The sequence below is a fragment of the Emydura macquarii genome, unplaced genomic scaffold (assembly GCF_026122565.2).
Source record: "Emydura macquarii macquarii isolate MOO-44397 ecotype Brisbane River unplaced genomic scaffold, CSIRO-AGI_Emac_v2 contig_1676, whole genome shotgun sequence".
Taxonomy (NCBI): domain Eukaryota; kingdom Metazoa; phylum Chordata; order Testudines; family Chelidae; genus Emydura; species Emydura macquarii.
This window is the reverse complement of record NW_027131813.1, coordinates 1691083-1718470: the sequence shown is the minus strand read 5'-3', so window position 1 is coordinate 1718470 and position 27388 is coordinate 1691083. Positions and strand designations below refer to the sequence as shown.

The following is a 27388-nucleotide window of genomic DNA, read 5'->3' as shown; positions in this document are numbered from 1 at the left end:
ATGACTGAGGCGCCTGCTGATTACCTGTCTGCCTCCAGCCCCTACAACTATGAGCAGCCCCTTCCTGCCGTGGCTCGAACCAATTACATCACGCAGGTTCCTCCGACCAAGAAAATAACCTTCTTCAAGAGTGGAGACCCTCAGTTCGGGGGAATCAAGATGGCCATCAACCAGCGCAGCTTCAAGAGCTTCAATGCCCTCATGGATGACCTGTCCCACAGGGTCCCTCTGCCGTTCGGGGTGCGGACCATCACCACGCCACGGGGGATGCACTGCATCAGCGCGCTGGACCAGCTGGAGGACGGAGGGTGCTACCTCTGCTCTGACAAGAAATACGTCAAGCCCTTTAGCATCAGCCCTGGCCGGAGAGTAGGTTCTCAGTGGAATGGCCACCCGGCGAGTGCCCTGAGGAAAGGAGGCCAGGAGGGCAGGCGCGAAGACCATTTCTCCCAGCAAGGCCCCAAAATACCCAAGAAAATCACTCTGATTAAGAACGGGGACGTGGGTATCCGGCGTGCGATTATCCTGAACCACAGGAATGCCCGGAGCTTCAAAACTCTGCTGGACGAGATTTCCGAGCTGCTGCAGTTCACAGTGAGGAAGCTCTACACCGTTGATGGGAAGAAGGTGAGTGCCTGTGATAGGTGGGCCCTGCTCGTTATTCCTAATGCGTATTAACTCCTCAGTCCCCTTTATGCCCTAGAAGGCAAATCCTCTGGCCTGAGAGAAGGATCAGAACACAGCAAAGCCAGTTCTGCTGCACCGGGAGATGGTCACCCCTCCTTCCCCCCCAGTGGGCTGTGGAACTCAGTCTGCCTCCTGTAGGGTTGAGGTTGAGGTGGGCCTGGAGGGATGTGAGGGGCTGGCCTGTGGATACTTCCCACAATGCACATGGCGGGGGGGGGAGAGCAGCTCGTCTCTGTTTTTGGGGGCTTTGCCCTGGGTAGAAGATTTAGTCCAAGGACAGCAGCAGTAGTGCAAAATCTGACTACACAAACAAGGGGCTCTTCCGTGGGCAACCTGGGCCAAAGTAAGCCTCCATTCAAATCCGGGGCCTGACTTCAGCTGTGAGAGAGATTCAAGTTCCCTCTCCCGGTAATGACCCACGCAGTGTGGGGCGCTGCCCACGCGTTCCTATCGGAGTCAGTATTTTTGCACAGTCACACAGGCCGGTGCACAAGAGAACACCGATAAGCGCGCCGCACTGGCTGGCTTTTAGGGTTTCCTACCATGGAAAATGATTGACTTGGAACCACATCTGACACAGTGTAAAGTTATAGGCAGGAAGGGCTCAGTTATACCAGAGATGCACAGTGCTGGAGAAGGGGTGGCGTGGAGCTGCAGCACCCCAGCGAGAACACCACGAGGCACTGTGGTTCAGGGAGGTCCCGTGGTTCCCCAAGCTGCAATGTGAGCAAATTGGCGACACCACCTATATGGGAGGACAGACAGCATGCGTCTTGGTGACTCTGACTCTCTCCAATTTGTCCACATCCTTTCTGTGGTGGGGGGCCCAAAACTGGACACAATACTCCAAATGTGTCCTCACCAGTGCCGAATAGAGGGGAATAATCACTTCCCTCGATCTGCTGGCAATGCTCCTACTAATACAGCCCAATGTGCTATTAGCCTTCTTGGCAACCAGGGCACACTGCTGACTCCTATCCAGCTTCTTATCCAATGTAACCCCCAGCTCCTTTTCTGCAGAACTGCTGCCTAGCTCATCGGTCCCCAGTCTGTAGCCGTGCATGGGATTCTTCCATCCTAAGTGCAGGACTCTGCACTTGTCTTTGTTGAATCTCATCAGATTTTTTTTTTTTTTTTTGAACGTTCACATTACAAGACATGTACAACTCCTTCCTTATTCTCTCTGCAGAATGATTCCTCTTCTGCCCCAATGATCCTCTTATTTTCTCCCCTCTCCCCCATTTTTGGCTTGAAGTCCCCTCCCACTTTGTAAGGCCCCACATATCAGTCAGCACCCCAACCCTCAGAAGGACTAAATGGACCCTCCTTTTGAGTTTATGGGTGCAGCTTCCTCATATCAGCTGGACAAACTGCTGCTGTGGCACGTGAAGAATTTGTCCCCTCAGGAGGCAAAGCTCCTGCGGCTACAGACCTCCCAGCCCTGCTGATCTAGGGAATAAGGGACCAGCAGGCTGAAAACCAAACCTAGATCTGACTCCTGAAGCACTGGCATTCAGCCACCAGGGAAATCCAAGTTAAGTTTTAGCCTCCCATCCATGTACGCATGGAAAGTTACGTTATAGTAACATCAAGAACCTGACAGTTCCACAGAAACCAGATCACACAGGAGTTATGGATGGAGTCATCTCCTGTGTGGCAACGCACGAGCCAGAACGGAAGCTCAGACACATAGGGCATGAGCTGTGGCTAGAGCTGGGCAAAATGTTGACTGTGAAATCAGAAATCACACAACTCAGCCGGTTTCATGTTTCGTTATGAACTCTAAGCTGCCGCTCCAATGGAAGATTCGCCGAGGTTCATGAATCAGCCTGGGCCAGTCTGTGTTTTAGGGCCACAACCAGTTCTTAGTTTCAACTAACTTTTGCTTGGGAGATTTTTGCATTGAATCTCCAAATGCAGCTGAATGGGGCAGGGTGGGAACTGAAAGTGAGGATGTTTGCGCGGCTCCTTCCAGCTACAGATGCTGAATTTTGGGTGGTTCCAGATGCAGCGCCCACTTGTAAAGGGACTGACCTTACATTGAAGTCCCTGGCAAACATCCCATAGATTTCAATGGTACAGGCTCAGGCTCCCTGTGGGGTAAGCTAAAGACAGACTAATCTTACCCCCTCTCTACATGTCTTTCCTAGGGCTGCACTATCAGTCACTTGATAATTGGATCAGGATTATATGTAGTTACAGCAGAATTTGGCCCAGAGTTTTCACTGGATCTTCTCTGTCTCTCTCTCTGGTTCAGTTTCCTTTGCTTTAATTGGTAGAACAAGAACAGAGAGGCTGGAAAAGTTAACAGAGCACACAGAAATCTGGATGGTATTCCTTCTGCAGGGGGCTGCAGGTTACTCTCTTGGGTTCCAATAAGAGGAGTGCATGCCTAACTGAAGGCAGAATGTGGCTCCTTTCTAGGACAGGTTTCCAAGTGGCAGTGTGGCTTTATACTGTGCACCCATTTCCGACACGGCGGCTGTTCCTGACATTGCTTTCCTTCCTCCCACAGACAAACAGCCTTTTTCTTCCTTGCCGTACAGTCACCCGTCCTGCACGTGCTGACAACAGAGTGTAACAAAGCCGACACCATGGGCAAGCCAGCAATGACTTTCCCGTGCTCACTGGGGTTCTCTTTCTGAGGCAGCCAGGAAGCAAAGCGCCCCACTGCAAGCTCAGATCTTGAACAGTTGCAGAGCCAGGGGCAGAGGTAGGCGTGGCAGTGTTGTCTGTCTTGATACACAGCTAAGTTACTAAACTTAAGGCCATATTCTGATCTCAGTTACACCAGTGTGGTTCACTGCAGTACTGTAACTGGGATCAGAATCTGGTCCCGTTTATTATTATTTATCTTAGTGGTTGCTGGAAGTGACTGCCGTTATTAAGGTTGCACAAGTTTGCATTAATACCTCTTGTTTGAATTTAATCGTAGCTAGTCTGAGGACTTCATTTTTTGGACTGAAATTCAGCCCAGTTGGATTTTATCCAGCAGTGACCTCTTTCTCTTTCTCTTTCTCTTTTCTGGAAAAACTCTTGTTCTAGTCTGGTTTGTTTTCATAACCCTTGTTTTCTCTTCACTTGCTTTGAATTGGCTTTGCCCTGAGTTTTCACCACAAAGAGGGAAAAAGTGCCAGAGATTCAATGAAGTCCAATAAGGACTTCGCCATTGCTATCTCTTTTACATAGACACTGTGGTGACTGACAGCGGTCTAGGAGTCTAAGACAGGTAGAAGTCGCTCTAGGGCCTGCTCCATTTGTGATGACAACTGTGTCTACTGAACCACTGTGGCTGCTAACCTATGCAGCCCCACTTGCTTTTACTGTTATCTTGTCTTCCATTCCTACCCCTCTTTGTCTGTTTATTCATCAAAAATCCTTCTTCTTGAGTTGTCTGGGCCAGGGACTGTCTTTGTCAATGAGAGTAGAATGAGGCCCTGATCTCTTTTGGGGGTCCTTACATCCTACCATTCTAGAAATAATTAATAATAATGATGCAAAGCTCATGGAAGTCAATGGGACATTTGACTTGGAGACCCTGATCCTGATCTCACTTGCACCAGTTTTACTCAGGAGCAATCCCAATGGAATCAGCACACCTGATTCTTCTCCTGCTTCCTGTAGTTTTAAACCAAGGCAACAATACTGATGTCCGTAGAGTTACTCCTGATTTTACTCCAGTCTGAGAACAAAGATGATCACAAGACTCTGCACCCCTCGGTCCATTGGAGTCAGCAGCAAACCTGTAATCTGTGCAGTAATCAGATTAGATGACGGATGGGGGGGAGGGGAAACACAGGTGAAATCTTATCCCCACTGAAGCCAGGATTTCACCCCCTGACACTAACAGCGATTTTATTTTATTTTGTCAGTTTCTAAACCACAAGTGAGTTCAATGAACGATTTAATTGATTGAGATTTTTTTAGGGAGGAGGCTCATTTTTTGTTGTTAGCTCTAAAACAGCAGCCAGATTCTCAGCTGGTATATAGCTCTATGGAAGGCAATGGCCCGACACTGTTTTGCACCAGCCGATGATCTGGACTAACACCTTTCTCCTGCATCCAGTGGGAAAGCGAGTCGCTGGATAAATGTTGACTTTCTGTTAGATTGCCAAAGAAACTTCTATTTGTTTGTGTATCCAATGAATTGACATCAGGCATCAGTATTTTTTTTTAAGTGCTACAGTCATTTACATGTTTGCAACTCTAGAACATGGCATGCTGAATCTAGATTAGGGCACTGGGATTCTTTGTTATAATCTGGATCGCTCTTAGCTCTCACTGCAGATTCCCATTCTGAATTCTAAAAGCTGCTGCTGCAGAACACAGTCACATACATTAGAGATGGAAAAAGAATGACTAGTCATCATCTCCCTCCCCAGTCCAGTGGGTCGAAATAACTCAAGCTAAGAGGCTTTCATCTCTGTGGGGAGGGTATTCTACATTATAAAAGATCACATTGGCCCCGATCATCTCTTCCTTCCCCTTGGATCTACCCACAGAAGACTCCCTACATGCTTAGATCCTCACTGCATATGGGCAATGGGGGTAGTGCACTCACTGGCACTCTTCCGGCAGTCAGAGACCAGGGAAACGTAGAAAAGCCCTAACCACATCCCCTTGTTCTCAGCCACAGCCCATGCATAGCGGAGGGTGGTGGAGGAGCAAGCTACCGCAGCTGAACGCCAACGGAGGATTGCCCCTGCTTAGGGCAATCCTCCAGGGTCCAGCTCAGCTGGCTTTAGGGCTGCTTTGTGCCACCACAGGCGTGCAAAGCTGCTGCAGCATGGCCATGGCTCCGACCTCCCATCTCCTGGATTCTGAAGCTTGTGCTGTAGTCACAGGGCTGGGATGGCCAAACACCTCTTCCTCGGACTCTACCATCCTTGTACAATCGTACTCTAGGAACCCATTACGTGCTAGAGTGAAGAATTCACGTAACTCCTGGCCACTGGTACCAAGCTCCCCTATTGCTATCAGCGTCTCAAGTGAGGGTAATAACCAATAGCAAGACCCAGTAACCCTGGAACAATTCACCAAAGGACGTGGTAAATTCTCCAGCATTTGGAGTCTTTAAATCAAGGCGGGGTGTCTTTCTACAAGAAACCCTCAAGTTCAACCATAAGTTATTGAGCCAGCTGCAGCAGTCACTGGGTGACGTGCTATAAGGCTTGTGCCAAGTTAGAGATCCAACTAGATGAGCATAATAGTCCATTTTCCCTTTAACATCAGTTGGAATTGGAACGGAATCCAGATTTTAAAACTCATGTGGCTGAGTTAAGAATATTTCTGGTTAACTTTCATCAAGCAAATCTGAAAGGTGAGCTTTGCTTTGGCAAATGTCCTCCTCTGAGGGTAACATCAAGCCCTTCTTTCACGCCTCCCTGCTCATCCTCTCTCTTCTGCAAGGGAAGCCAGAGAAAAAGAAAAGTAATTTGTCCATCCCTTGCGCTGCTATGTGTAACTTTAAGACAAGCTTAGCATACTTGCTGGGTGAATTTCACTGTATTCCCATTTTAAAAGACTATAAAAGTCACAGGCTGTTCTTAGCTGCTACCACAGATCAAGAAAGACCAACGGAGCAGATGTCCTGTTTTTTCTCACCTCTTGCTGTGCAGCTAAAACATCTTTTTATGGGTCTTCCATGCCACCGTTTACCTATTGGTAAAATGGGCACAGTACTTCCTACCTGTCTTGCAAAGATGCTGTGAGGAGTAATTCACTAATGTTTATAAAGCAAGCAGAGACCATTGGCTGAAAGGTTCTAGAGAAGTAGATCTTAGATACTAAAGTGAAAGGCACCTGATACATTCCTAAGGACCAGATTCTGCTACATTTATTTACGCTGAGTAGTGCCTTACTAAAAGAGTAATCAGACTGATTTCAATGGGGCTATCATAGAGCAATGTACAACTCAGCATGTGACCCTAAATCAGGAGTGTAAAGTATTACCTAGATTATAAACTCTTTGGGGCAGGGAAAACATCAGAGCTATGGCAAAGATGGTGATTTCAGGCCTTGTGCCAGTATTTTCTTTGCTTTCATTTGGAGCGGGTTTGCAGCCTCCGCACCCTGCTTTGTTGCACACCGATGTTTGGGCAGGACTGATTCCCAGTTAGGCCAGATCCTCAGCTGGTATGAACTGGCGCCGTGCTATTGACAAGCAGTGAGCTATGTCCTTTTACCCCCGTCATGCATCTGGATCACCACCTCGAAACAAATAATCACATTCGCGCTGAGTTTCATCCCATTTCATGACAAATCTCTGACGAATCCAAGCAGAGTCACACAAAAGATTTGTAAATGCCAGCAAAACATTCTATGAACGTGAGCTAGAAGGAAACCCAAATCCATGTGTGTTTCATGCCATTTGGGATTTGCTGTGAACATCTTGCCCAGGGTCTCTTCAAGCTGTAGTTTAAGTGACTCAATGGACTATTAGACCCCAATCCACAAACTTCCCTTGGTTTCAGTGGCCGTTAGGAGCCTGACTACCTTTGTGGATCTGGGCCTCGCTGCTTTCTGATTTAACATGTAGTTCCTCAGCTGCTGTAAATTCAGACATTGAAATCAGTACAACTCTGACAATTTATACCAGCTGAGACTCTGCCCAGCAGTGAGTAGGGCTCATTCTCAGGCTAGCGAACTCTCACAAGTCTATAGTTTGCAAGTTTCCCTCTTGGACCGAGGGAAATCACCAGTTTTTGCTGCGTGAACATTCGTGTGCCAAAATCATATATTTCCCTGAATGTTTACTAATTTAATCTGAAATTAATTATGAATCATTTAATTCACTAAAATCGACCTTATAAAAATAATTTTAGACTGGCAAACCTGGTGCTTTTTATTTATTTATGATGCGAAGAATGGCAAAATTTTACCCCCTCATGGAAAAAGTGTGAATTTACAGGAAGAAGAAATTCCCCATTTCTGCAGGGATATTGGACTGGATTTGTTTTCAGGGTGTTTTGGCAGACAAAGCTGCTTTTTTTAATGGAGAAAAAAGAGCTTTCCAAGTGTTGAAAACAGCCTTTCATTTTTATAAAAAAAATTGGAAATGAAAAGAGAGAACGTTTTGCTTTGTCATCAAGTCACATATTCACTCATTAGTGGAATATATATATATATATATATATATATATATATACACATTGATCTGACACCATGGGATTTTTCAGCAGTTTAGTTAGAGTTAGGGTCTGATTCTCCTCTGACTTACTCCTTTTTATAACAGTATAATTCAGCTGACTTCAGGTCCTATATTGCTGCCAGCAATTTTAATTTTATTGAAAATGTTGCAGTGTTTGGGGTGAAATCCTGTCTTCCAAGTCAAAGGCAAAATTCCCATTTACTTCAGTGGAGATGTGATGTCACCTTTGATGTTTTTCTTAAAAGTCCCAGTTCCTAGAGTTATATGATTACGTGAGAATCTCATCTTTCATTTTCTTTTAAAAAATGGAGTTTCTAGCAGAGAAAAGCCTGAAAACATGAACCAAATGCCACCTAACGGGTCAGAAACCAGAAGGCAAATAAAAAGAACTCAACATTTATTTTAAAAATTCATGTGATTTTTTTTTTCAGTTAGTCCCATGATTTTTGGGGTGTGGGGTGAGCTGACACATGATTTTTTAATGCTCTGTGTTGGAAATACTCCTGATTTACGCCCGTATAAGAGACACTGATCAGACCAGGGCTCTGAATTCTGACGGTGGAATCTTTGCTCGTGGTGATTACTGTTGATTGGAAAGTGGAGAACATTTTTCATACAAACCGTCTAAAAAATACTTTTGCTGTCAAAATCTCCACATTTCTGAAAAACGTCTGACCATTTCTCTTGTGGATTCATGATTGCAGGGTGAGTTGGTAGTGCTGGCAGTTAGAGCGGAAGAGTCTTTTTACTTGTCAGTGAGTCAGTAAGGGCCTAATCCAACGCCCAGTGTTTTCAATGGAAAATGAATGGTCCCCCCGAGAGACAAGAAATATGGACCTATGATGCCATTCTAACATTCTCCTCAGAGTAAAACCACGTTTTAACCCTTTCTTTCCCTCCCTGTCCCTCACTTCATCCTGTTTACCTATTACTCGAGAACTGACCTCTTTTACCTATATTCCTCTCTTCAGCTCTTTTCTTTATGTCCTTCTGTCCTGCTCAGCTTCTCCTGTGTCCTAGGCCTTGTTTCCCAACAGGCGCAGAACCCTAGGGCTGCAATTTTCCTTCAGGAGTCTCTGAAAGGTGCATCGCCCTAAACAATCTTTGGGGCCAAATTCAGAAGGGTGAGTTAGTCAAAGCAGGTGTAGTTTATATATACAGGGGACAGGAGAGTGGGTTTACAACGGGGAAAAACAGCCAAGAGCGTAGATAGGTGGGAAGTTCAGATCTCTGCTCCGCTAGGAATTGCACATATCCCAGGTTTTTTATTACCCCATATTCCACTCCACCCCTCACCTCGTCACTTGTTGGTTACATGCCTTGTCTTCAGACTGTAAGTTAGTTGGGGTGGGGAACTGCCATTTTCTATATGTCCACCAGCACTGAGTCCTGACGGGGTTCCACCTGGTTGGCTACCTCAATAGAAGTATTAAATGACAGTAATAACCATGTAGGACAAAGCAGCCCCCTATTCTAGTCTGTGTAGGCTCTTACGCTGCCCCTGTCCCTGAGTATCTGAGCACCTTCTAGTTGTGCAGTATACAACATGACTAACATCTGGCCTGTGTGGTTTATTCTGCCTGTTAACCTCTCCACGGGGGTGGGGGGGGGGATTATGTGTGAAGTGGAGTGGGGTATTTTTAGTTGTGCTTTTGTTTAGTAAAATGTACACATTGCTATGTGTTTATGGTAGAGAAGGCAAGATCCAGAAATGCAACTTATCATACCTGACAGCTTCTCATTTCACCTCCTCATTCACCCCTATTGGCTTCATTCCCTGCTGCTACCCCATCCTCGCGTACCTTGGCATGTAAGGTGGACAAGAGGCAATGGGCTTAAATTGCAGCAAGGGCGGTTTAGGTTGGACATTAGGAAAAACTTCCTAACTGTCAGGGCAGTTAAACACTGGAATAAATGACGTAGGGAGGTTGCGGAATCTCGGTCATGGAAGATTTTTAAGAGCAGGTTGGACAGACACCTGTCAGGGATGGTTTAGATATTGCTTGCTCCTGCCTTGAGTGCAGGGGACTGGACTAGAAAACCTCTCGAAGTCTCTTCTAGTCCTACAATTCTGTGATGCTATGACTCACTCACTTTTGCATCACTTCTAAATTTAGCCCTCTCTCTTCCAAAACTCTTTAGTTGCTCTTTGCCAAGCAGGTGAGAAGCAACAAATGTTACTTATGTTATACCCCTCTACCGAAACAGACATATTTCTGTTTTCTGGTGGCTTCCAAATACATGTTCTGCATCATCCTTTTGATCCCAACCAACTGTCTGTGTCCACTGGACTCCACTTTTCATTGGAATTCAGCAGCAAATTTTTAATGATTAATTGTATAATAGTAACACGTAGAGGCCCTAGCAAAGATTAGTGCCCCATTGCACTAGGCACTGTACAGACACACAGTAAGAGACAGTGTGTAGTACAGAGCATAGGAAAGGAAGTGTTATTATCTCTGTTTTGCTGATGGGGAACCAAGTGAATTGACTCACATCACAAAGTGAGTCTGACCCATAGTCAAGAATTAAAACTAGATCACTGAGTCCCACACCAGAACCTTAACCACAAAGCTCTCTATAAATCTGACCCAAAGTCTTTGTAAGTCAGTGGGAATCTTTTCACTGATTTCAGTGGGATTTGGATGACGTCCCAAATTAAGGTTTCCACACATTGCTCCAATGTTCAGTGTTGTTTGATGTGGTTTTTTAAGGTGACCATATTTCAGCCTATAGGTTACTCTGCAAACTGTTCGCTGTAAGTATTGCTTCGTGCATTTCCTCTTTGAAATTCAAGCTGTTTGTGTTGGGAACATGCCTGCCGATGAATTCATTTGCTAGACAGTGTGCAGAGAGGGAACACAAAATGGGGGCTTGAATCATTTAACAATTCGAATGAACCCTTGCTAACAAGTTTATGTGGTTTTCCCCCCAGCTCTACTGGGACTCAGAATAATGGCGTCAACAAAAAAAGTTCTAAGGTTTTCACTATCCCTTCCCTCTCGAACTGTCCATTTCCTTCCCACTCCTTTCATTTTACTCTCAATTGTCCCTGTATATTGGATTTCCAATTGTTCGTGTACATGGGTTTAGCACAATTTAGTGATTACCAGCTCAGGCTAGAATTTGAGAGTCAATCTGGATTCCATTCCCAACTGAGTCACGTGGCGACTTTTAGCAAGTTGCTTAAGCAATCCGTACTTCGACGTTCTTACCAGTCAGAGGGCTATCCGAATGCTTAGTTCCGAGGGGCCTGTGAAGCCTGAATCGTTCACATTTGTAAAGCTTCTTCGAGATCCTGGAATGGAAGGCTCCGTAGAAGTGCAGTCTGCGCTCTCTTGCGAAAGTGGTCTCGTGTGACAGCTAATCTTTTCTACGTGAGGTGAGATGGTCACCTAAATGGCACTGCCAACCCCTGTGGGTCCAAAGTTAGATCCCACTCCTGGCTATTCTCTTTGAAAACTCATGCTGTATGTTACCCATGGGGTCAGCACCTACCGTGTAACTATTTAATGATCTCCTGTATAGCGTGTTTGAGTAGAGAACCAAAGAACTAGAGCCAGGGGGTTATGAGGTCTGTACACAGATAATCTTTCAGTTTTATCTGTGCATGAAGTGTAAAGGAGCATGGGGCGGCTCATGAGCAGGTTTTTAAAAAGTCACAATCAATCTCCCTTTCTTCATAGCTAGATAGGAGGGGATGGTCTTAACTTTTTTCTGCTGTAGCATGGGTTAATGGGATAGAAAAGGCAGAGAACCAACTTTTGGTGGTCACTGAAAGGCAATAACCTCCTTTCATGCTCAGAGACAGAAATTATGACAGTACTTCACAGGTGGTTAAAGAAGAAAATCTCAGGGTGGGAAACTCTGCACTGACCAATACATACCAGTCATTTTCTGTCGTATATAGAGTCTTCAGAAAACGTTTCCCTTTCCTGTGGGACAAAGGGCAAGGTAGTGGCAGTGAAACCCTGTCCTTCTCTCTGGAATGGACATGGGATGAGCAAGTCAGGCTTTGATGAAGCATCAAGTGCCCTTCACAATAGCTGATGTCTCCATGAAAATCACAGCCCCTCTCACAACAAAGTGACAATCCAATGAAATAATAGCAACATCTGCTGTTGGCGCAAAAAGTCCTGAGGCATCATGGCTTTGAGGGACATGAAGAGAGGATTTCAGTTTTGCTGTGATGCCCACACCAGTGTTCTGTTGTATCTGATATCCTACAGCCTGGAGTGATCATTAACATATCCATAAAAAGTCAGAGATGGAAACACTTTGCAGGCCAACTTGCTCTGGAGAGGGTGGCCTCATGGACAGCGTGCTGCACTAGGCTTCAGAAACTCTGGGTTCTTTTCCCAGTTCTGCCACTGGGGGGACCTCCCCTTCTTGTGCCCCAGTTGTAAAATAGGGGCGATGATACTGGCCCTCTGTAAAGCGTTTTGAGCTATGTTTGTGAAAATATGACTTAGTCCATGTCATGGAAATTGTAGTAGGATTGTGGTCTATAGCCAATTTTTCAGTTCTTTGTAAAATCCAGGTTTAAATGTTTCAAGGATTAGAGCTGTTGCCATGTCATGTGGGAGACTGTTCCCCCATCTCACTATTTTCCTCCTGATATTCAGCCTAAAAATGCCTTTTCTTAATTTCATTCCATTAGTCCTAGCTGTAATGTCCTGAACTGTTCTTTTCTTTCATTGATGTTTTCATCCTTCAGAAGTTTTATTAGTTACCAGTTTTAGCCAGTTTCACTGTTAGTTTTATACAAATCTTTTCTTAGAAACCAAATCCCTCAAGCACCTTAACCAATTGCAATGTTTTCCCCGCTCAAGTTTGCCTACAAAAACTATATGGAGACTCTATCGCCTGACTGCTCAGTGACTGATGTCTCAGATCAAGTCACTGAGACGGCTCATGTGAATAAAGGTTACAGAAGCAGGCCCATTGTTTTAATGTGGGTGTGTTAGTTACAGACAGTGGGACTGAAGTCAGTGGGGGTTCACTGAATTCAGTGGAGCCAGGATTTCACCAAGGAGTTTAGAGCAGTCAGTAGACACTTGCCTGAGGGATGGTTGCCAGAGTGGGCCTTTCATTTTCATTTTTCTTCTCCAGAAAACAAAAAAGGAACGCATAAGAAGCAAAGTATGGGTTCAATTCTGCAAGATGCTGAGTGTGTCAGGGAGGTGCTCAGTTCAGGATCAGGCCCTCCATTTTGAAGACAATTTCGTATTGGTGAAAGAAGCCCTGCTGATTGCCCTGGAGAATAGCGTCCTTTCTCTATCCCAAATAGCAAGATCGTGTGCCTCATCATTAATGGGACGGGTTATTTGCAGAGAAGTGGGTGAAATGTTTTGCTGAGGCTGATTGAGATGAATTGTTGTTTCAGTCCTACCGATCTGTGTTCTACCGATGGAACAGAAGCATTTGGGACATAAACATGATCAAAATGACCCTTCATGAGCAGCAGCTGTATTTACAAATACACGCAATGTTTAAAGGAACATCAGGGTTCTAGATGAATTACTAACTATTACTAGTGAATGATTAAAAGAGATGGTGCTTATATATAAATACAGAGCTAAAGAGCTGCTGATGCTTCATATGCTACGTTACAGACATTTTATTTTAAACAATATAGTGGCCATAAGCATATTCCTTAAAAAAGATTTCTGATTATGCAGCATGAGCCAGGTCCTCAGTTGGTATAAATTGGCTGAGCTCCATTGATTTCTGAAGCTGTGCATATTTACACCAATAGAGGAGATAGCTCCATATATTTTCTGCATTCAGTATGTCACGGTGATGCATGTGGTATAAATGCTTAGATAAATGTACAATACAGCTGAGAGAAATATTTTTCATCCCCCAAAATGGCCTTCTTTTGAAAATGAAAATTATCCCCCCAAAAATTAATTTTCCAAATTTTCTTTTTGTTGTTGTTGTTAGTGAAATCAGAAAAAAGAAATGTGTATGAGGGGGATTGGTTTGAGTTTATATATTTTTTCTTTTCCTCTCTCTTTCTTCACTGTTTTTTCTCTTCCCAGTGGCAAAATGGAGACATGAGGGGGGAGGGGAAAAAAGGGTAGGACATGAAAAAACATAATTTTTTAAACTGAAATTTTTTGATAAAAATGTTGGGAAAAAAAACCCTAAAAATTGCTCCTTTCTGAAAATTGTGGATTAAAAATTATTAGGACTTTTTGAAATTATTCACAAAAGTACCTTTATCATTACTGATAGTCTAGAAAGCCAGAATACAAACCAGTGAGGGAGATGTGTAGATAGAATGAGCTTTCTGGGTTGGTTCCTTCTTGTATTTTCTCTTAATCCAAAAAAAAAAAAAAATGGTACAGAAGCAGGATCTTTCTTGTTTAGTACTTAGCCAAAGTGCTACTTAGATTGCAAACTTTACAGGCCAGATTCTGTCTCCCTGTTACATATTTTTACAGCACATGGTACAGTGAGGCAGTGGCCTCAAGGTTTTACAGCATTACAAATGAGAATTAATAATAAACATCATCAGCATCAACTTTTATTGCTTATTCTCCACTAAGGGCTTGATTCTGCAGGCCTTACTAAGGCAGAACTCACTAGGACTGCAGGATTTGGCATCTATCTATCTATCTATCTAGGGCCTCCACGTGGGGGGGGGGGGGGGGAAGAGTACACTTTACTGGGGCCTGGAGGCCCTGGGGGGTCCGGCCCAGGCTGCAACTCCCATTACCATGAGGAATTTTTTTTTCATGGCTCATGTGAGTGTATGTCTGGGATGAGGGATTGTGGTATGTGTGTGGGAGGGGGCCTGTGTTACAAGTTTGTACTGGGCCTGAAAAAATTATGCTTTGACCCTGTATCTATCTATCTAGTACTTACATGGCCCCATCACTCTGCCTGAGCACTTCACAATCTCCACACAACCCCCTTTGGATGCTGCCTAATAGTTTCCAGGGAAACCTAATGTGACGACACAGACTGAGGACAGTGATGTCAAGAGGGCAGGATGTGCCAGTCTTCACTCAGCGTTGGCAAAATTCACACTGAGCCAAATCCTAAATCCTTGTTCTGTGCTGCCAAATGCTGTGCAGCTCCCCATATGGCAAATGCAGCGTTCCCAATTCTCACAACGTTATCACAAGTCTTGCGATATTTGGTGGTTTGCTTCAAGCGTTAGCTACCTGCCAGAGGCCTTCGGCTGCCTGGTGAACATGTGAAATCTCAGCTGGGCTGCACCGATTCCCAACAGCTGGGTTATAAGAGATGTTGGTTACTTGGCGCTAGCAGCCCTTAACCCAGGCAGCGTCCTCCTGGAAGTCACTGAGCATTTTACCCAAGGGCCTGTTTCTACGGTTCTTGCTCACTGAGTAGCATTTACTCAAGAACCTATGGAGGAAGTGTGAGATCCCAGAGGACCTGAGAAGGTCTAACATAGTACCTATCTTTAAAAAGGGGAACAGAGAACCTGGGACATTATAGACCAGTCAACATACCTTTGATACCTGGTATGAATTATTAAACAATCAATATGTAAGCATGTAGAGGATAATAGGGTTATAAGTAATGGCCAACATGGATTTATCAAGAACGAATCATGCCAGACCAACCTAATTTCCTTTTGTGATAGGGTTACTGGCCTAGTGGAGGGGGCGAAGCACTAGATGTGATATATCTTGATTTTAATAAGTTTTTTGACACAGTCCCGTGTGATATTCTCATAAGCAAACTAGGGAAATGTGGTTGAGGGGGTGCATGTGTGATTGAAAGACCCTATTCAAAGAGTAGTTATCGATGGTTCTCTGTCAAACTGGGAGGGCGTATCTAGTGGGGGTGCCACAGGGGTTAGTCTGCTGAAAAGGATCTGGGGGTGATAGTGGATCGCAAACTGAATATGAGTCAACAAGGTGATGCAATGGCTAAAAAAGGCTAATATCATTCTGTAGAGTATTAACAAAAGCGTTGCATGGGAGATACGGGAAGTAATCGTCCGGCTGTACTTGGCACTGGTGAGACCTCAGTATTGTGTGCAGTTCTGGCGCCTCACTTTAGGAAAGATGTGAACAAACTAGAGAGAGTCCAGAGGGGAGACGGCTTAGAAAACCTGGCCTGTGAGGAAAGGGTTTAAAAAACGGGCATGTTTAGTCTTCAGAAACGACTAAGATGGGGCTGGTCGCAGGCTTCAGATATGCTAAGGACTGTTATAAAGAGGATGGCGATCAGTTGTTCTCCACGGCCGCTGAAGGTTGTTTAAGAAGTAATGGTCTTAATGCGCAGCCAAGGAAATCTAGGTTAGATATTAGGAAAAACTTTCTAAGTCTAAGGGGCGTTACGCTCGGGAATAGGTTTCCAAGGGAAGTTGCGGAATCCCCGTCATTGGCGGTTTTTAAGAACAAGTTGGCAAACACCTGTGATGGCTCATAGAACTGTAGGGCTGGAAGGGACAGCAAGGGTCACCTCATGTAACCCACTGTCAAAATGCAGGATTTGTTGGGTCTAAACCAGCCAAGACAGGTGGCTCTCCAGCCTCCTTTTGAAAACCTCCAGTGAAGAAGCTGCCACAACCTCTCAAGGCCGTCTGCTCCATTGCCCCACTGTTCTTACAGTTGGGAAGTTTTTCCTGAGATTTAATCTACTCTAGAGCTCTGTTTACTTTGTTCTGCCTCAGCACAGGCACTGGATTGATGACTTCTCGAGGTACCTTCCAGCCCTGGAACATGATTCTATGGTGGTCCCTCCCAGCCTTAAAATCTAGGAACTCTACTCTGAGCCCTGGCTACAACCAGGCTCCTGCCTTTGTTGTTACTGGCTGAAATACAGCGGAAGTGGATTACACGTCTTAGTTTTCCTCACGGGGCTGAGGCCTCACAGAACAACCTTTAAGTCAAATGTGAAAGGCTTTAGGACAGGGCCCCATATCACACAAAAAATGAGAGAAGAAAATAACACTACTAATAAAGCAGAGGAAGCATATACCCTGAATTGCTTGTAAATGGGCTATTTTATAGTTATGGAGCAGAGGGATCTCTATGATCTTATCTGCTACCTCATTTTCCTCACTCCTCTTTCCCCCCAGCCCCAGCCTGCTTGTTTGTCGGATCCACCTGTTATGTCTTGTCTTTTAGATTATAAACTCTTCAGGGCAGGGACTGAGTTATAGGTTTGTACAGCACCTGGCACAATGGGGCCCAGCCAGGCTGAGGCCTTTACATGCTATGGCAGTATCAATGTTAGATAATAATCCTAATTAATAACGAATAAGCACTGCATCAGACTGAGAGGAAAATTCACTGCTGTAAAAGCATTAGTATTAATATTTCTAACACTAATGAAAATGTCTCCTGTCTTTTTTGCCCCACTGTTTCTTTGTGATGGGACCCAGGAGCAAGTAATGTCTCTAGCCTTAAAAAAAACTGGGATGCCCTTGTGGTAAAGTATTTTTTCCACAGCGTGGTTTCACTATAGCGGGGGAGGACCTCCCTGGCAAGAGCTGCCACCTCAGGAGTAAAGCCATGGCCTATCAGTGGAGTGAAGCTTTATTCTAAGTCTAAGGATACGTCTACACTGCAGTCCAAGGTATGATGGTGGCTCAGGTAGGCATAAATGCGCTCGTTTTACTCTAGCTAGCGTGGCTAAAAGTAGCACTGGGGACGTGGCAGCAGGCCCATCGATGCAGGCTGTATAAGCCTATCTGGATCCCTGGGTATAGACTTGGGTTGCTAGTCTGCACTGAATCCCACAGCACTGTATCTTCCCTGCTATTTTTCGCTGTGCTGGCTAGATCAAAGCTAGCGGGTGGGTGCCGGCGGGAGCTGCAATCGCACCTCCCATTGCAGTGTAGACATACCTTAAAAGGAGAAGAAAGTCTGTTGGAGTGCCCCGAAATGATCTGAGGCTCTGACTCACCTCTGCTATAAATCCTATCATTACAAGGGGTTTTAGCATAAGTGGGTTCCATCACATCCTACTTGGTTCTGGAAACTGAAGCAACATGGCTAGAATCATAGAAATGTCGGGCTGAAAGGGATCTGAAGAGGTCATCTAGTCCATCCCCTGGCACTGAGGCAGGACCAAGTAAACTTAGACCATCCCTGACAGGTGTTTGTCCAACCCATTCTTAAAAACCTCTAGTCAAGGGGATTCCACTTCCTCCCGTGGTAACCTGTTTCAGTGTTTAACTAGCCTTACCGTCAGAAAGCTTTTCCTAATATTTAATCTGAATCTCCCTTGTTGCAAACTGAGCCGATTCCTTCCTGTCTTCTCCTCGGTGGATATGGAGAACAATTGATTGCCATCTCTTGGTACCCTGTTCCATATCGGCCCCACAAGCGTGTGGTGACTCAGCAGCTGTTTTCTTCCCTCCAGATCGACAGCATGCAGGCTCTGCTCCACTGCCCCAGCGTGCTGGTGTGTGTGGGCCGGGAACCATTTAAACCACTAGTGATGGAGAATTCAAGGAAACACTCTGCTGAGAAGCTCCCTGGCCTGGCTTCCCAATCCAGTGGCAACAACATCAATGAAAACAACGGAAGTAAAAAAGACGGTGAGCTGCGTTGTCCCAGACAGCTCACTGTGGGGCTGTCAGCCACTCCAGACCTGTCCAGAATTTTGGAGATTATAGGCACTTTTTGTTATGACTTACAGTGCATATTTGCATCCTCCATTTGCATAATTTAACCCCTCTCTCTCAAATATTTCCACCTTCCCCTGGTTTTCTCCTTTGAATTTTCCCCTGTGCCCCTTCCTTTCCAAATACCCCTTCTCTCTGACTGACTTCCTTTTCCCTGTCCCATCTCTGCCTTTCCCCTTCCCTTTTTGAACTTTCTCCTTTCCTGCCTCTGTCTCTCCTACACCCTTGTTTTCCCCCAGGTATCTTCTGCCCCCAGCTCCTTCAGTCACTTAAGTCAATATTTTCCCATTTGATTTCCCTGGGAACGGTGGCTGAAAATCAGGCCACTTTTTTAGGTGTCTAATTCGAGGCACCCATATTGGCCAGTGTTGGGTTCAACCGCTCTGCTTCCATTTCCCTATCTGAGAAACAGGGGCAATGATACTTGACAGACTTTGTACCATCTTTTTGAGGCTTAGGGCTTCTCTGCACAGCTCTGCAGCTCAGACTGCAGGGGTGTGAATAGCAGTGCGCACCTAAGTGCTATGCTGTAACTCCCCCGTGTGGATGCTGCGGGCGCGAACAAAAAGGTTCCTAGTCCGTTAAAGTAGTTCTCTTCAAACAGGATTATATTAATGTGAACTAGGAACCTTTTCATTCATATCCGCATGGGGGGTTACAGTGCAGCACTTTGGTGCACACTGCTGTTTACACCCGCCTGATCCTGACTGTGGGACAGCGCAGACAGTCTTAGTTACCTAATATCAGTGGAGCACTTTGGGAATGAGGCCAAAACAAGGGACTGAAAGAAGGTGTCAACTGAAGTGCGTATGTGTGGTTGGGTGGGAACTACTTTATGCCACAGAGTCGTAGAATTCAAGGGACCACCGATTGTCTAGTCTGACCTCCTGTATATCGCAGGCAACTAAGCACCAACCAGCCATCCCCACACCGAGCCCAACAACCAGAATTAAACCAAAGTATTGCAGTTCTCAGGACACTAAACCATTGCGTGTCACAGACAGAGAATGGGTGGCACCAATGTTCACCTATGCAGAGAGCCCGGAAATGGCAGAGAATTGACTGAGTGAGATATACCCTCCTACTTAGCTGTGTTTCCTGATTCATGTAACTTTTCTGGGCCTTTGGCACATATTCTGCACCCAATCAGATCTCCTTACACTCACTTGTACTTCCCTGCCGATAAACACCAATGTACACATCTTCATTTTGGCCCCATAAATCCTCATAAAGATTCTTCTTATTCCAAGTAATGCATCCACTGCCTAGGGTGAGCACCCTCCAGTGAGTGCTCTGCCCTACATACATTCGTCAGCACTCAGGTGGATAAGCAGACAATACAGGATAATTGTATGATACCCACATGTTTGTCTAAAGGCATGGGCAGTTCCCCCATGCAAGTCCTCTTGGGCTGAATAAAAAAGAAAGCATATTTACGGAAACGCATATTTGCAATCAAACAAAATGGCAGGGGGGGGGAGGGGAATTGTTGGGCATGTTCTTTTCTGTGACCTGGGATAGAATAAAAGGAATTGCCTAAACATTTGTAATTCAAACTAAACTTAAAAAGAAAAGCCAAAGAATAGAAGCTTTTAGTATGAGCTATTCATTCTATATTTACAGTTGATGGCACTTCTGTTAATTATGTCTAGATCCTCAGTGGGTATAAATTAGCATAGCATCATTGTCTTCAATGGTGCTATGCCAATTTACCTCCACTGAGAATTTGGCCTTGTGTATTTTATATTACTTTTACATGAATTCTCATTATTTCCCCTTTGTTTTGTTTTCTTTTTCTCAACTCCAGTGAACTTTGGACTGAAAGCCAAAAAAAGTGTCATCCACCCAAGATCGGCTTCAAGCAACAGGTCAATGAGATTTTCCTTATCGTCAGAAAAGTCTTATGCAAATGGTCTCAACACATCACTGGAGAATGGGGCTCCTTTCCCAAACCACTGTCCACATGGAAAAGCTGGGGACCTGTTCCATTCCTTAGTCAGTGATGACATTGAAAAACGAGTGCACGTGAACAAGGATGGCAGTCTGTCCGTCGAGATGAAAGTCTGCTTTCGTTTGCTGAATGATGAGACTCTTCAGTGGTCCACACAGATCAAGAAGTCCAATTTGATGAGTAAGACACCCTGTGAAGAGTCAGGGGTAGAGGAAGACAATGGAGTGGACCCCATGCAGAAAATGAACACAGAAGTCAGCTCAGAGGCGGATGATTCATTATATCCCTGCGATGCTGATTCCTACATCTCAAAACTCGATGAGTCAGAATCAGAGGAAACTCATTGCCACAGCTGTGGCAAGCAGCACCAGGACTATGACATTTGGAAGAACCCCCTGCATGCTTCCCAGAAAGAGGAGCCCGGTGTAAGAAATACTTGGCACACACGGTCTTCATGCTCCAGCACGTCTTCACATAGGAGGGTCATCCGCAGAAAGATGACCTCCGTGGATAGCGTTCGTACCACGTCCAGTGAAGAATATTCCGAGCACATAGTGCAGGAGTCTTCATGCTATTCGGAGACTACAGAAAACAGAGTGGAGTACTGTAACATTAAAAAGTGTAACTATCGAAGCGATTTGTCTACAGCTGCCTCCAGTGGAGAAAAGCAGCAGCAATGCAACCGAATGAATACTGGCAATAGCCAAACAGCATCATCCCTAGGGCCAGTCTCACATTCAAGCTGTGAAAACAACCAGGATACTGAAGAAACTGTTGACAAAGCTGAGGCCAGTAAGACCGATTCAGAGAACGAAGATGAAAACTGCATGGAAGTTTCTTCAGTGAAGTGTTCAAAGGAGGAAATGGATGAAATTGAAGGCAGCAGGGTGGGAAGTAGCATTTCAAGGTCATCGCTGCACTCCAGGCAAAGCAAGGAGAGTGTGTGTGAGGAAGCTAGTAGTATGGCAAGGACCATGTCATCCTGCAGTCTGAAAAAGGCAGAAGAAGATTTTGCTGCCTGCTCAAGTTCTGCCAACAGCGTCTACAGCAGATCTGGCAAATACAGCATGCCAAGAGCCAAGAGCGACCAGGATGAACATTCTGACAATGACCCAGTGATCTCTTCCTTTTCCAGTGATTCCTGCCCTATGAAAGATGCTGAAGAGAAGGAAGCAAAACAAGAAGACCACAAAGATAATGAAGTTAGTTCAGTATTGGCAAAAACGGTGCCCAGCGAATCCATCAAAGATGAGTCCAGCGAATGTGAAAGATGTTCTACACAAGGATCTTCCCATTCCAAAGCTTGTGGTGGGAATAGCAGGAGGAGTGACAGTGATGAAATATTTGTGTGCAATGCCTCCTGCTCTTCCAGAACATCTAAGAGAAGCAAGCACAGTCAGTTTCATCTGGATGCACATTCTGAACTGTCCGTGTCATCACTTCAATCAACTTCAAAGAAAAAGAAGAAAAATTCTCTCCACGCAGAAGATTCAAGATCAAACAGCAAGGCATCTAACTACTCCAAAAGCTCATGTGAAATCAAGAAAAAATCTATAGGTGATCACACATCTCATTCAGACTCTCTTCCTTCAAGCCCATTATCTGTGAGTGAAGCAGCTGCGCCTCCCATTAATAATGAGGACCAAAGCACAAGCAGTACCTCTAAGTACTACAGTAAGTCCTCAAAAGGAACCAAACAGGAAAGCCAGCCAGAAGAGAGCAGTAAGACGTCATCCCCTTCCTCAAGTTTTTCAAATTCTAATGGAAACAATGGAGAAGGAAATGCCAAAGTTAGTTCCGACACCCCGAGCTCAAGACATGGAAGCATGTCTGAATCTTTATGCTCAAAATGTGATCAAACTACTGAAGCTGGGAATGGAAATCTCCCAAGTTCAAGAGCCTCTTCTTACTCAGATATGCAGGGTAAATGTGCAGAGACAGAGGTGTCCAGAACAAGCAATGACGGCTGTTCACAATCCAGTGTGACACGATCATCCAAACCAAGGAGGAAAAAAATGAAGAATCTTCATGCTGAGGTAGAAAATTCTAGCAGAGCATTGGCATCAGAGGTTGCCTCAATGTACAGTTTGCACTGTCCAGCCCCACCAAAGGGTAAGCCAGGCGGCAAAAAAATACGAACAGCAGCATTCAAGAATTCCTCCAGCACCAGCGCATGCACCGAGTCAGTGCTGACTGAGGACAAAGAGCAGAAAGAAGTAGTTAAGTCTTCCAGACCAACTTCTTCTGGGTCTAAATCAGCTGAAATGAATACAATGAAAGCAGCAGAAAATAACTCAGATGACAAGCAAAAAGAGGATGGTGGTTCTTGCAAAGAGAAAATGGAACAGGAATTACAAGAGGCCACCACGCTAGAGGGCGATAGTGATTTAGCACCTTCTGCCCTGCCAAATACATCTCCAGAAGAAGTTGTCCAGGAGTGGCTGAGCAAAATTCCTCCTGAAACATTGCTTATGAAATATGAAATGGAGGATGATGGGGAAGCTGAATGTGCAGAGACAACCACTGAAATATCAAACTGTGCAAATAATCAAGAAATCTCAGAAGAAGAAACAGCTGAGAAAGAGGATGCAGGGGAAGGTGAAATGGGTGCAGAGGAGGAAATGGAAAAAGAGGCAGCTGAAGCCAATGCTGAAAATGAGGGGGCAGAAGAATGCCTGAAAGAGAAGAAAACTTCTGAAGTGACGTCAGAAGGAGCTGAAGCCAATCAAGCAGAATGCAGCCCGTCTGTTGAGACCTCAAGCCAAAATAATAACAAAAAAGATTTGCCAAGCACTATCCAAACTTCAGTGCAGATAATGAAGGCATTGCTCAATTCAAAACAAGAAGCAAAATTTGACCGGTCAAACAGTTTGCCTGAAGTGTCTCCCACCATGGGGAGGAAGCTCAGTAACTCTGCCAATATTCTGATCACTTGTCTTGCCAGTCTTCAGCTCCTTGACGAAGAGCCATTAGGTCCACTGGATAAGTCAAAATGCTTGAATAAGCCTAGATATACAGAACTGTTGAACATTTTTCAGGCCCTGTGGTTTGGATGCACAGTGGAAAAAGGCGGTCCAAGTTCAGGCCAACCAGGAAGTGACCAGACAAAGATGAGCTCAGGCTTTAAAGCCCATAGCTCAACACACAATGACTTCACTCCAATGTCGTCTTCTGGGGTTGATGTCAGTAGCGGTTCTGGTGAATCAGGAGAGGGAAGCGTGGCTGGTGCCAGAGATTGCACCTTATTGCCCCAGAAAACGGTTAAGTCCAAATCAGCTGAACAGGAGGCAAGTGTAGAGAATGAACCTGACCTGAGTGAGACAGAGGTACAGTGTAACGAAGGAGAGCAGTGTTCTCGGCCTTCAACATCCTGCTCAAAGTCTAAAAGAGAAGAAAAAGCAGAGTCCACCGGAGCAGACTCTCCAGAGGAGGGAGCTGAAGAAGACCACCAGAAAGATGATCAGTGTAGTAACTGTGAAAATGGCAATGGGCGTGAAAATGAAGAAAACAGCAAATTAGATGAAAATGAGGGACAAGCAGAAGGTGAAGCTGGAGATGAAATCACTCCAGAAGTGAATACTGATGAGGCAACTGAGCAACCAAACAACACTGCTGAAACTGATGCAAATGCTGATGATGCTAATGGTGAGAGAGAAGCTGAATCCAATTTGGAAGAGCAGGTAGGGGACGGTTCTCCCAATGATCAGGAATCCAATATCAAAGCCATCCCAGAAACCAGCGTGAAAACATACCCCATTGCCGAGCAAAAATCAGTAGACCCCAACCCAATCTGGGTGCTGAGGCTGCTAAATAAAATCGAGAAGGAGTTCATGACTCACTATGTCAGCGCCATGAATGAGTTCAAGATCAGGTGGAACTTAGATAACAACGAACTGCTGGATAAAATGATATCGGAGCTGAAGGACGAAGTGAGTAAAAGAATACAAAAGAGCATAGAGAAGGAGCTAAGGAAGATCAAAAGCAGAGCAGGGCGGAGGACACCCAGGCCTCCCGATGAAACACTCAGGCGTGAGTCAACAATCCAGACAGAGCAGAGAAGACAACGGTTGCAGTCTATGCGTAGGTCTCTCTTTAATGACAGGAATGTGACCCAGAGTAAGCAACCAGGCACAATGGACTTATCATTTGATGTGGACGAAGATTTTGGTCTCAGTGCAGCTCTTGGTGATGATGTTAGTGAACAACCAAGTGAAGAAGAATACTGCCCCTGCGATGCCTGTATAAGGAAGAAAATGGCTTCAAAGCCTATAAGGGACCCGGCGGTGGCAGCCAATGCTCCAATTGTGAAGGCATTTGACTTAAAGCAAATCCTGAAGATGAAGGAGGAAAACGAAACTGAAAACAAGATGACAGATTGCGCCTCAGAAGCAGCTGAGGACGGCGATGCGGTTTCCAGTGAGCATGTGGAAGAGGCGGAAGAGAAAACCAACCCAAGCGAGGAGGACGGTGAATATGAACCTGACAACCCTGAGCAGGAACCAGAAGCCGATGAAGAGAAAGAGCCAGAACAACATGAAACTGATGAGCAAGGAGAAGAGGAAGCGAATGAAGATGAAACAGCAGCCCCTGCTGAGGGAGGTGAAATTTCAGACAATCAAAACTGCGAGGTGGTGGAGGAGGAGGAAGCAAAAGAAGAAGAGGAGGAACAGGCAGAGGAGGAGGTACAAGCAGTGGAGGAGGAATCAAAAGAGGAAGAAACAAAGGAGGAAGAGGAGGAAGTGAAAGAGGAAGAGGGCAATGAGGAAGAGGAAGTGAAAGAGGAAGAGGGCAGTGAGGAAGAGGAAGTGAAAGAGGAAGAGGAAGTGAAAGAGGAAGAGGGCAGTGAGGAAGAGGAAGTGAAAGAGGAAGAGGAAGTGAAAGAGGAAGAGGGCAGTGAGGAAGAGGAAGTGAAAGAGGAAGAGGGCAGTGAGGAAGAGGAAGGGAAAGAGGAAGAGGGGAATAATGAAGTGGGAGAGGAGGAGCAAGAAGAAGAAGGAGAAGAAACACAAAATGAAGTTCAGGAAAGGGAGGAGGGGCCCAGAGCTGAGGAGGAGATAGAGGTTGGAGTGGAGGAGGCCGAGGGCGAAGCTGATGGGGTCCATGATGAAGAGAATGCACCTGAATGTGAAGAGAAGGCTGATGTCTCTGATGCTGTTGAGGACTCAGAAGAAGTAGCCCCAGGCAGAAATGAAGAAGCTGAAGAAGAGCCCCAGGCCGATGCTGGGGATGAGGCTGCAGAAGAAGCAAGCCCAGAGGCGGAACGTGAGGCATTTTCGGGAGCACCGGGCACAGAGGAGGAAAATGGACGTGAAGGAGACACGGAGCGTGCACAGGAGAATGATGATGATGTAGCAGAAGCAGCTGGTGATGAACCTGAGCAAGATAATGAAGAAGACAGAGATGCAGGCAGCAGCCAGGTTCCTGAGATGGCCCCTGATGTGATGGGAGACCAAGACTGCAGCAAAGAGCCAGAGACTCTGACCAAAGCAGCCACCTTCTCTTGTAATTCCTCAATGGAAAACTGCTCGCAGCAATCCCAGAAAGGGTCAGAGGATGGAAGCGAAGGAGAGCACAGAGATGATGGGAACATGAGCGATGCCCCTGACAGGGAGGCTGAAAACGATGGAAGCAGTAAGCCTGCAAAGATGTATCCTGACAGCGAGGAGGAAGACGAGGCAGAGGACAGGGCATCCTCATGCACCAGTCCTGTGACTGGAGAGACGAAGAATGCTGCTGATGACCCTGACATCCAAAACAATGAAGATACAAACGATGGCCAGGGGGCTAAAAAGAAAGCAGAAAATGCCGATCAGATTGACCAAGACGACTTGGACTTTTAGAGCTGCTAATCAAAGACTGTGCTTTTTTTTAATTAATATTTTCGTTACGTATTCCAGTATTACCAAGGAGTCAGCCCACCCTAACCGAATTAAACGTGTAACCTTCTGTTTGAATCCTGTAAGTGAAATGTGTAAACTCAAGGTTGCTCACTCGCATTTCTAGAGGGGCTGGTCAACGTGTTGGGAAAACTGAGGGGGTTTAACAGGAAAGTGGGCATGGGGAGCTGCTGTCATGTGTGCGTTTCCCTCTTGTTCCCACTCTTTAGCATGCACTGGTGTTTTCTGCTTGGATAATCTGTGTCTCAGCTGGGTTTCATCGTGATTAACTTCAAGATGCCTTTATGTACTGAACATAATCCTTTTGCAAATGCTGGTAGACTTCTGGAACCCTGACACCATCTGGATTATTTGCCAAAGTTCGCCCACAGCCTGCATAAATATCCATTCCTTATCCCTACTAAGATGTTCTCCGGTAGAAGGCATGATACTGTAAGGCATGGAGCGATCTCAGGTCCCATTGACCTTTCAATGAAGGATCAGTTCAATAAAGCCAAGTTCTACCCAGCCATCCATTTATACTGCGCTTATCACCCTACTATCTAAGCACTTTAACCAGATCTAAGGTCCCCCATACACCATTCTAAGAGGCGCCACGCTTCTGAAATCAAAGGGAGTTGCAATTGCTTAATACCCCTCAATATTTTTCCTATAATTTATTTCCCCAGTGTAACTGACCAAATTCACCTTTAAGGTGTAGGAGGTTTGCCCATTGCCAATAAAAGTGCCAGCTAGAGGAGTGTGAAATAGTCGCAACAAAAGCTGGAACTTTTCAAAACAAATTTGAGCGGAAGTCCTGTTTTGGGGAAAATAAAGCTAAATTTCACAATTCTTTTTCTTGGCAGTGGGGCCATTTCGGAATACAAATAGAACCATTTCCAATAGGTCGTGACTTTGCCTCAGAAACATATGAAAATACGATTTTTGACACGTCTTTGGGATACAAATAGTCATTTTATCGAAATTCACAGAAAAAAGACAAATTCGTAGTGTGTGAAAATGCCTTAAACAAAAGGGCTAAAACCTGTGTGGGCAATTTTGGGCCAGGTTTGTGCAGCTGTCTGGAACCCACACTAAAATAA

General features: G+C 45.3%; 1 protein-coding gene across 1 annotated transcript; it reads left to right on the top strand.

The window, feature by feature from the left end:
* Positions 1-26459, top strand: RP1L1 (RP1 like 1). The gene is made up of 4 exons (XM_067556185.1): positions 1-627; positions 18194-18371; positions 20266-25091; positions 25206-26459. Exons 1-4 carry the CDS (start codon positions 1-3, stop codon positions 26247-26249), a joined length of 6675 nt encoding a protein of 2224 aa, XP_067412286.1. The 3' UTR covers positions 26250-26459.
* Positions 26460-27388: the final 929 nt, after the last annotated feature.

What these genes read in the sequence shown, in the direction of transcription:
- RP1L1 (XM_067556185.1), top strand. Translation starts at nt 1, where the DNA reads ATGACTGAGGCGCCTGCTGATTACCTGTCTGCCTCCAGCCCCTACAAC. An exon ending in CAACGGAAGTAAAAAAGACG is followed by an intron (nt 18,372 to 20,265) that starts GTGAGCTGCGTT and finishes TCTCAACTCCAG; the next exon opens with TGAACTTTGGACTGAAAGCC. An exon ending in AGGAACAGGCAGAGGAGGAG is followed by an intron (nt 25,092 to 25,205) that starts GTACAAGCAGTG and finishes GAGGGCAGTGAG; the next exon opens with GAAGAGGAAGTGAAAGAGGA.